The 11,350-nt window shown below is 44.9% G+C and overlaps 1 protein-coding gene across 1 annotated transcript in view; it reads right to left on the minus strand.

The window, feature by feature from the left end:
- The window catches only part of RCSD1 (RCSD domain containing 1), a 52,224-nt gene extending 46,183 nt beyond the window's left edge, over positions 1 to 6,041 (minus strand). The window contains exon 1 of the mRNA XM_018568745.1: positions 5,679 to 6,041. Coding sequence (XP_018424247.1) covers positions 5,679 to 5,684 — 6 coding nt within the window. The 5' untranslated portion in view covers positions 5,685 to 6,041. The remainder of the gene's footprint in view (positions 1 to 5,678) is intronic.
- Positions 6,042 to 11,350: the final 5,309 nt, after the last annotated feature.

Below are 11,350 nucleotides of genomic sequence, written 5' to 3' on the forward strand. Positions count from 1 at the left end.
AGAGAGAGAGAGAGGATAGATAAGAGAGAGGATAGGAGAGAGAGAGAGGATAGATAAGAGAGAGAGAGAGAGAGGATAGATAAGAGAGAGGATAGGAGAGAGAGAGAGGATAGATAAGAGAGAGAGAGAGAGAGGATAGATAAGAGAGAGGATAGGAGAGAGAGAGAGGATAGATAAGAGAGAGGATAGGAGAGAGGAGAGAGAGAGAGGATAGGAGAGAGAGAGAGGATAGATAGATGAAAGAGAGAGAGAGGATAGATAAGAGAGAGGATAGGAGAGATAGAGAGAGGATAGACAAGAGAGAGGATAGGAGAGAGAGAGGGAGAGATGAAAGAGAGAGAGGATAGGAGAGAGAGGAGAGATAAGAGAGAGAGAGAGAGAGAGAGGATAGATAAGAGAGAGAGAGAGGATAGATAAGAGAGAGGATAGATAGATAGATAGATAGAGAGATAGATAGAAAGATAGATAGATAGATAGATAGATAGATAGATAGATAGATAGATAGATAGATAAGAGAGAGAATAGATAGATAGATAGATAGATAGATAGATAGATAGATAGATAGATAGATAGATAGATAGATAGATAAGAGAGAGGATAGATAGATAGATAGATAGATAGATAGATAGATAGATAGATAGATAGATAGATAGATAGATAGATAGTTGGTCTCTCAGAACACTCTCGGCCTCTCTGCTCCCTGCCATGTATTGGATAGTTGACCTCCCTCCAGCAATCTATGAGTTCTGGGTCAGATGCTGATTTGGAAGAACATTCTCAGACTTTTCTCCTGCACACCATTCATACTGAGGACGATGTTTTGGGATATTCGGGCCCCTCGTTTCTCTTCGGTTATTTCTGTGAAATAACCAAATTCGCTGCACAAAAGGTAAACGAAAGATTCAATGAGGGGAATTTATCAAAACTGGAGCAGACAGAATCTGGAGCAGTTGCCCGGGGTAACCAATCAGCGTCTCTCTTCAGTTTGCACAGTTAAGACTTGAAATTGAGACAGAAAAGCCGATTGGTTGCCATGCACAGCTGCTCCAGTTCTGATAAATTCCCCCCAATGTGTATGTGAGCCCTCTGTGTCCTCACATGTAGTGACCTCTACAACAAAGGCTGATGACTGGACATCATTGGTCTCCACAGGGGGACATGTACGGAGGGCTCATTGGCCTCCACCTGGGGACATGTACGGAGGGGTCATTGGCCTCCACAGGGGGACATGTATGGAGGACTCATTGGTTTCCACAGGGGGACATGTACGGAGGACTCATTGGTCTCCACAGGGGGACATGTACGGAGGGCTCATTGGTCTCCACAGGGGGACATGTACGGAGGACTCATTGGTCTCCACAGGGGGACATGTACGGAGGACTCATTGGCCTCCACAGGGGGACATGTACGGAGGGCTCATTGTCCTCCACAGGGGGACATGTACGGAGGGCTCATTGGCCTCCACAGGGGGACATGTACGGAGGACTCATTGGTCTCCACAGGGGGACATGTACGGAGGGCTCATTGGTCTCCACAGGGGGACATGTACAGAGGACTCATTGGTCTCCACAGGGGGACATGTACGGAGGGCTCGTTGGCCTCCACAGGGGGACATGTACGGAGGTCTCATTGGCCTCCACAGGGGGACATGTACGGAGGACTCATTGGTCTCCACAGGGGGACATGTACGGAGGGCTCATTGGTCTCCACAGGGGGACATGTACAGAGGACTCATTGGTCTCCACAGGGGGACATGTACGGAGGGCTCGTTGGCCTCCACAGGGGGACATGTACGGAGGGCTCATTGGCCTCCACAGGGGGACATGTACGGAGGACTCATTGGTTTCCACAGGGGGACATGTATGGAGGGCTCATTGACCCGCTTGGACTCTTCTGCATCGGGTAGAATGTTCTTTCAGGATGCTGAGCTATTTCTGTTGTTTAAGTGTGAAATTGCCGCGAATATAGAAGAAGCCTCTCAGCGGACAGGTGCCGAGCTTCTACAGGAAGAACACAAAGAGCGGAGAGAACGACGCTGCACTCTCTATGGGGTTCTGGTAATGTTTGGAGGAGGAGCCACCAAGGGATCTGCCACCTTCTGACACAGGAAACAAGTCATAGACGTATTATTTGGTGACGTATTTATTTTTAATCTTCTACAATGTCGCTTCTTTGTTTTGTATTACAAGATTCTACGATGAGTAAATTAAACCCCCTTAAAAATGACAACTGTTACATTTCATTTTTCTCTAAAGAAGAATTATTATAGAAGATCAGAGGAAAAAAAACATGAAGATAGAAAAAGAAATGGAAGGCTCAGAAAGAGTAAGATGGAGTGAAAGAAATAAACCAAACAATTTAACTGCTAGGAAAAAAAATGTTGTTTTCTTCTCTTTCTGCAGGGGTCCTAAGGGCCACTAAAATAGGTGTCAAAGGGCCCCAGGTTGAGCACCTGGTTTTAAGAACATTGTTCTCAAAAATGTTCTTTGATTCCAAGTTGATGAAAGTAGTATGCCGGGCCCTACAATTGAGCTACAATGGACCTACCATTGTCCTATAATGGTCCTGCAATAGACCTACAATGAACCTACAGTGGAACTACAATGGACCCACAATAGACCTACAATGGACCAACCATGGATCTACAGTGGACTGACAATGAACCTACAATGGAACTACAATGAACCTACAATGTACCTACAACAGACCTAAAATGGACCTTCAATATAGCTACAGACTGACCTACAATAGACCTACAGTGGACTGAGAATGGACCTACAGTAGACCGACAATGAACTTACATTGAAACTACAATATTCCTACAAAATACCTAAAACAGACCTACAATAAACCTACAATGGACCTACAATATAGCTACAATTCACCTAAAATAGACCTACAGTGGACCTACAATGGACCTACAGTGGACCTACAGTGGACCTACAATGGACCTACAGTGGACCTACAATGGACCTACAGTGGACCTATAATGGACCAACAATGGACCTACAATAGACCTGCAATAAATCTACAGTACAATAGGACTACAATGAACCTACAATAGATCTACAGTATAGCTACAATGGACCTACCATAGACATACAGTGGACCTATAATAGACCTACAGTGGACCTATAATAGACCTACAGTGGACCTACAATGAACCTACAATTGACCTACAATGGACCTACAATAAACCTACAATGGACCTACATGGGCCTACAATAGACCTTAAATGGAGCTACAATTAACCTATATTAGATCTTTAGTACAGCTACAATGGACCTACAATAGACCTACAGTGCACCTACAATGGATCTACAGTGGACTGACAGTGAATCTACAATGGTCCAACAATGGACCTACAATAGACCTGCAATAAACCTACAATGGACCTACAATAAACCTACAATGAACCTACAATAGATCTTCAGTATAGCTGCAATGGACCTACAATAGACCTACAGGGCACCTACAATTGATCTACAGTGGACCAACAATGGACCTAGAGTGGACCTACAATAGACCTGCAATAAACCTACAATGAACCTACAAGAGAACTATAATGAACCTACAATGGATCTTCAGTATAGCTGCAATGGACCTACAATAGACCTACAGGGCACCTACAATTGATCTACAGTGGACCGACAATGGACCAACAATGGACCTAGAGTGGACCTACAATAGACCTGCAATAAACCTACAATGAACCTACAATAGAACTATAATGAACCTACAATGGATCTACAGTATAGCTACAATGGACCTACAAGAGACCTACAGTGAACCTACAACGGACCTACAATGGAGGACCCGCCAGCCGCCTCTGCACCACAAGTAATATTATGCTGAAGGCGATCAGACACAGCACGGGGATCTCTCTTCACTCTGCACCCACCGAGCCTTCCTTATCTCCTCTATGTCTCGTCACACATCAATACCACATTGTTTTCAGATTCCACGTACAGTGCCGTGTCGCTGCACGTTGCCGGTATAATCTGCGGTGTACATCATTCAAAAAATAACAGTATATCCACCGAATAGCACGTAAACAGACTTGTCCCCAACAGGATCGGACTTATCGCCTTGCGTCAGCCTCTATAAACATCACAGCTACTAGAACAAGGGTACCCACATGTAGAAATATCTCTCGAAATGTAGAAAGGGAAACAAACAGGGTCAAGGGGGTATTACGACATGGGAAGATACTAACGATTTAACCCCAAAATGTCCAGAATCAGCACACTGCCGTCTTTAGCGAGATCTCAGGCAGAGAAGACTACTGCAGCCCACGCGTTTTACTAAAAAGACGCTATTACTTTTATCTAACAAGGCAAAGAGCAACCAATCAGAACGTGTCTCACTAATGTGGTTACAATAAACCCTTATGGAATGGTTGCAAGGAATAACTGCACTTCAAGGTCATCTGTGTTCCTTTTAAAAAAAAATTAGGACCCTTGAGGTGTCCATACATGTTGTAATCTGGACGTATAATCTCCTTTAAGCTCACCACACACTTTACAGTCGGATTGTACAATCTGCTTTATATCTAACAACAACAACTATGTAGAACAAGGGCCCTGCCTGACCGGATACAAATTGATTGGATAGCTTTGGTAGGTCTTCATCTTACAGAATTTTGGTAAATCTAAAGCTTATTGTACAAAGTTTGTATGGTCAGACTGTACCATGCATGGTCACTCTTAGATCTACCAACAACTATGTAGTACAAGGGTCCTGCCTGACTGGATACAAATTGATTGGATAGATTTGGTAGGTCCTCATCTTACACAGTTTTGGTAAATCTAAAGCTGATTGTACAAACATAGTATGGTCAGATTGTAATGTGCATGGTCATGATCTACCAACAACTATGTAGTGCAACAGCCTGCCTGACCGGATACAAATTGATTGGATAGATTTGGTAGGTCCTCATTTTACACAATTTGGGTAAATCTAAAGTTGATTGTACAAACATTGTATGGTCAGATTGTATTGTCTGGATACAAATTGCTTGGATAGATTTGGTAGGTCCTCCTCCTACACAATTTTGGTAAATCTGATTGTACAAAGTTTGTATGGTCAGACTGTACCGTGCATGGTCACTCTTAGATCTACCAACAACTATGTAGAGCAAGGGCCTGCCTGACTGGATACAAATAACAAAAATTGGTAAGCCTAGTTTACCGGTGATTATACAATCCAATTGTACCACATATTGCCACCTTTAAAGCAACCCTAAGTGATCGCAGAAGCATCCATTACCAAATTCTTTCTGAAGATGCTAGCTGCCTGGCTGTCTCTGACTTCAGTGCCTGCTGGGACCTACAACATGCATGCAAGCCGGAGACAATCGAAAGCCCTTATCTGCAACCTTGTCTTGGACGGCAACTCAAAGTAATGAAGTCAGTGGTTCAGCATGACACACAGGAAGGTTGCATTGGCCGAAAGAGAGCTCGGTAGCGGCACCCTCCATGTGACAGGTACGAAGCAATCTAAGAAAAAGCTCAGCAGTGTCCAGTCCAGCATTCGTATTTCGTTATCCTCGCTGCCCAGAGCTTAAAGGTTGAAGCCGGCCGTATTAGCGTACCGGCCATCGCCACTCTTCACGCCGTCCAACATCAAATAAGCTCAAAGCAGGCAAAGTGCAAGTTTTATTTTAGGAAAAAAGTTACCTCCATTTCCTGTATCTTCAGAGGGGTGCAGCGTGCGCGCCGCGGATGTCAGACTTCTGCAGAAAAACTTTTATGAAACTTCTGAAACGTTCTGCCTGGTGGCTTCCGCTCCTGATGTCACTCAGAGCACTGAGGCTGCCTTAGCATGCTGTCCCAAGGCTGTGAGATACCAGAACTGGGACCCTCCCCACTAAACTAGTCCTGCTAAACTGAAGAGAGCGAGAGAGAGAGAGAGAGAGAGAGAGGAGGGGAGGGGAAGCAATCAGTGTTTAAATTTAGACACAAATCTAAACAGATACTGTACTTCTCCGAGAGAGAGCCGAGCAGAGGGGGCGAGAGAGCACACTGTAATGCTAACCACTGACCTGCCCATACAAGGGGACAAATGGCAGCATTTCCTCTCTATTTTCAATGGCTTTTCCTCTCCGCCCAAGAGGTTTTTTTTTTATTAAGTGATGCAAGGCAGGGGGAAAAAAATGAAAAATGATGGGCTGCCAAATCTATAAATAAAGGTCTGGTTTTTGGAGCTGTCATTGGGAACTTGTTTCGCAAGGAGATGTCATTTATGCCTTAATAAAAGTGCTCCTGGCGTTTCGGACTCAGGGAAATATAACCCAATATAATCTATTTCACGCTAATGGGCAAATGTATGTGGACGACCATCCAAATGGTTGAGTTCAGGTGATTCCAGGAAAGGTTACTGGTAAAGGTTAAGTTCAACTTTTGAATAAAATGTGTTGGTGGGAATGTTTGCCAATTCAGCTAAAAGAGCATTTGTGAGGTCAGGTACTGATGTTGGATGAGAAGATCTGACTCACAATCCGTGTTCTAATCTATTAAGGAGGTGTTCAGTAAGGTTGAGGTCAGGTGCTGATGTTGGATGAGTAAATCTGGCTCACAATTGGCAGTCCAATTCATCCCAAAGGTGTTCAGTAGGGTTGAGGTCAGGTACCAATGTTGGATGAGAAGATCTGACTCCCAATTGGTGTTCCAATTCATCCCAAAGGTGTTCAGTAGGGTTGAGGTCAGCTACCGATGTTGGATGAGAAGATCTGACTCCCAGTTGGTTTTCCAATTCATCTCAAAGGTGTTCAATAAGGTTGAGGACAGGTACTGATGTTTTGGTGAGAAAATCTGACTCCAAATTGGTGTTCCAATTCATCCCAAAGGTGTTCAGTAAGGTTGAGGTCAGGTACCGATGTTGGATGAGAAGATCTGACTCACAATTGGCAGTCTAATTCATCCCAAAGGTGTTCAGTAGGGTCGAGATCAGGTACCGATGATGGATGAGAAGGTCTGACTCACAATTGGTGTTCTAATTCATCCCAGAGGTGTTCAATAAGGATGAGGTCAGCTATTGATGTTGGATGAGAAGATCTGACTCCCAATTGGTGTGCCAATTCATCTCAAAGTTGTTCAGTAGGGTTCAGCTCAGGTACCGATGTTGTATGAGAAGATCTGACTCACAATCGATGTTCTAATTCATCCCAGAGTTGTTCAGTAGGGTTGAGGTCAGGTACCGATGCTGGATGAGCAGATATGACTCACAATTGGCGGTCCAATTCATCTCAAAGTTGTTGAGTAAGGTTGAGCACAGGGTTCTCTAAAAGCCTCTTGAGTTCTCCCCCACCAAACTCATCAAACCTTGTCTTTATGGCTTCGTACACAGGGGACAGTCATGCTGGAACAGAAAAGGGTCTTCACCAAACTGTTATGACAAGGTGGGAAGCCCACAATTGTCTAAAAGGTCTTTGCATGTTGTACAATTAACCCTTCAATGGAAACACCTGAACTCCATCATTTCGAAGGGTGCCCACATGCTTTTGGCCATATGCAGTAGGAAGGTTTGATAGGCACGTGTCCACAATTGTCTAAAATGTATTTTGTGCTGGGTTCTTAAAGGCCAAGTCCCTCGTCTGCACGTGCCATGTTATTCACACGGTGGAGTGTAAGTCGGTTCAATTTCAGTTTTAAATGTTAATGTGACAGGAAGGAGATATTGAGCCCAAGGTAAAAAATGAAGTTCAATTGTGAGACTAACCAGCCAGGAGGACAAGTTCTCATCTGATCTCTGCCGTGGTAGCTATCAGAATCTTTAGACGTTAACTGGGGTGACATCTGATAACGTGAATAAAAAAATGCTGAACGAGGTTACCCTTGTACTCTAATACCATGTGGTCCATGGAAGGCTGCCAACATCTCCCACGCTCTCCATGGCAAGAGTAACTTAGGTGAACTAATGTTAACCCCGACTGGATAACATTTAAACAATTGTTATGTTTATTTTAACAAAACACTTTTTACCTTTTTTTCACCCTTCATTACATCTCAGTGCTGATTATCTCCTCCAGCCTCTTTAAGCCACTTTTTGCCCACATGTACTTCTTCGGTATGAGCTGCACATCGTTGCTGTGGACCGGCTTGCTTACTGGGGGCGTAGCAGGCACCAGGCACCCTGCATCTCTCAGCTGATCCCCCGGGGTTCCTCAGACCACCTGCCATGTTTACTTGATATCTACCACTGCCCAAAGAGGCGGAGCAGAGAGCCAGTGTGCTGTGCTGCATCTGGGCCAGTCCTAGAACAACTTCCATTCAGAAAATCTATCCCCATCCATCAAGCTGGCCGGTCTTGTTCCCACCTCTTGCATTGTGATGCCGGAACACAATTACTGGAAGACTTGAGGACTATGAGGAGTCAGTGAAGACCTGGTAATGGGCTCTTCTGATGTGGGCAGTACAAGAAGCAACCTCCCACATTACAGACTAGAAGAAAGATCAACTAAAAAGGCGTAAAAATAGTGTACCTACACAGATGCTACAAATGTCAGAAAAGCTGCCCTGAAATGCCCCTACTTCCAGGGCGTGGTTTCTCTAACCAGGCCCCCGCCTAAGGAATAACAATTGACTTTTAGAAAGTAGATATTTTTATAGGTTTTTTTGGAAGGCTTGGCGCCAATTTTTATAATAACACCAAGATACACCTGCACCACAAGATACCCCTGCACCACAAGATACCACTGCACACTGCACTTACTCTTTAGGGGTGCATTTACTTTATGTGATCTTATCAGATGTTCTTCAAAACACACTTGAGACAAGCGGCTAATTCCACAGATATAATACCCATCCAATTCTGTGATCTACACAGCTCTGCCACACGGCACAACCAGGCTGGTGACACCTGGGGTGCTCTAAACCAGGTACAGATGGTACCAGGCATACTGGTACCAGACTGGACAATGAAAGAGCAGCAATAGACTGATGAGATCACCACTCTGCTCACTCTGCTCCACAATCAGGTGGGTGACATCTGGGAAGTTCTAAACCCCTAGGCGTAGACTGTAGAAGGAATACAGTGGTGTCTTCTTCTCACCCCCTTACTGCTGACTGGACAATGAAAGAGCAGCCATAGACTGATGGGTCACCCCTCTGCTCACTCTGCTCCACAACCAGGTGGGTGACACCTGGAAAGTTCTAAACCCCCACTGTAGACTGTAGAAATATTACAGCGGTGTCTTCTTCTCACCCTGCCGACAGATCAAAAGAGCAGCCATAGACTGATGATGTCACCCCTCTACTCCCTTTGCTCCACAACCAGTTGGGTGACACCTAGGGCATTCTAACCCCCCAGGTGTAGACCGTAGAAGGAATACAGTAGTGACTTCTCTTCACCCCCAACCCTGCAGACACGACAAAAGAGCAGCCATAGACTGATGAGGTCGCCCCTCTGCTCCCTCTGCTTTCTTCTCCTATCAGCATCTTCTTTGTCAGCACTTTTGCATGCAGCACACCTGATTGGCTCCTAGTCCTCCCCTACTGAGCCTGAGGTTCAGCTTTAAATACCGGCTGTGCTCTAGTTCAAAGAGCATGGTGACAAAAATGTCCTCTATGTGAGAACACGGCCTGTTGTTGTTTGTGCATCTCCATGCAATTACGGCCAAGAATATTTTTAAGTACCGTCCTCACATAAAGCAAAGACATATACTAGAGCGTTGCCTTTGTAGACTCCACCGCGGCAAGACAGGTGGAACAGGAACAACTTGGTTTAAGGTGAATGGAGAATGGTTTTGTCTACTCGTTTAATCTTTTTATTGGCTATTATTAGGACCCGAAAAATAAAATGATAAAAATACACTTTTTTTAGGTAGACATGAAAAATGACATATCCGTGTCTAGGGACAAGCAGAACTATTGTGCAAATTTGATTTTCTTTTTTTTTTTTGTGCAAAATATCTGATTAGTGGAAATTCGCCTCTGCGGAAACTCTCAGTTTTACTCATTGAGCAGTTTAGGTGAAATTCTAGAAATAAATCTCTGTGGAAGTGACGCTCCTTGAGTCCACAGCCAGGATAGCCAGCTTCAATGGCAGCAATAGCCATTAGTGGTGAATAGGGCCAGTGAGAGGGACTAATGCTAACTAACCTCTTCCCACACTCACCCTGTGATGGGACAGTGAAAGAAGAAGCAGATCAATGACCTCATCTCTCTGTCGCTCTGCTCTCCCCTCTCCCATCAGCGTGCTCCTTGCACTGGTTGGTTTCTTCTGCTGCTTCTCCTTCCCCCAGCGTGACCTCTGTTATACAGGGACAGCAATAGGCTGATACCAAGCCAAGTTCACGGCACTTACACGGCATGCATATAAAAAACAAATACATGTAATGATGCATCAGTGAATACAAAGCTGCTTTCACTCGTGTCTTTTATATCTGCCCGGGATTCGGCTTTCAATAATTAACATGCAACATAACCAGATATTGGGCGGCTACGGGAAAAGTATTCATATATGAAACAGCGGAGGGGGAAAAATGGTGACGCCTCTGCTGAAAGGAAAGTTCATAGAGCACTTGTGATATTATCAAAGCTTGTCTTCCGATGTGAAGGTGCCTTGTACAGTCACCGCACTCTGCAAATAGGAAGTGAAACAGCAACGCTTGCAGGTGGCCTGAAGCCAACTAATAAGACACGGGATGCTCGTGTATGAGACGGGGCCAAAGACGGGGCCAATTGTAGAGTGAGATGAGATGTCGCAGCGACACATCAACCGGGAAGCAAACATAGCAACCCATACAGAGGCCCATAACATGAAACGGGCCACCTATGAGCTTGATTCAGTAGGCAGTATATGTCTTCTTCATATACTGCCCGGCCAAAAAAAGTCACACGTGCTAATATTTCGTTGGACCGCCTTTAGCTTTGATTACAATATGCATTTGCTGTGGCATTGTTTCGATAAGCTTATGTACTGTCACAACTAGGGGTGCACCAATACTAGTATCGGTAGCTCCGATTCTTACCTCTGATACCAGAATTTCCGGTCAGAGGGACATCTTCCCCTGACCAGCAATGCTGAGGGACCTGGCAGCTGGCTTCCTTCCCAATCAGGAAGCCAGGAGGTGGGTTATGACCCATCTGCCGGCTACCTGATTGGCTAGGAAGCCGGCTTCTACCCAATTCTAGATGAAGCCCTACTCTGGAGCCTCTTATATCTCATGGGGACTTCTGCTGTGAAAACTCATTCCTCCTTTGCACTCCCCTCAACTGCAATAATGGTCACTTATGGCCCTCTGGAGGGCTTCCAGGCAAGATATTGAGATATTTTGCCCAAATGCGGAGTCCCCCACAGATGTGGAAGACCTTTGCAAATACAGAACAAAAACAAAACAGTTACAGCG

This window comes from Nanorana parkeri, unplaced genomic scaffold (assembly GCF_000935625.1).
Source record: "Nanorana parkeri isolate BGI_ZX_2015 unplaced genomic scaffold, ASM93562v1 scaffold1239, whole genome shotgun sequence".
Taxonomy (NCBI): Eukaryota; Metazoa; Chordata; class Amphibia; order Anura; family Dicroglossidae; genus Nanorana; species Nanorana parkeri.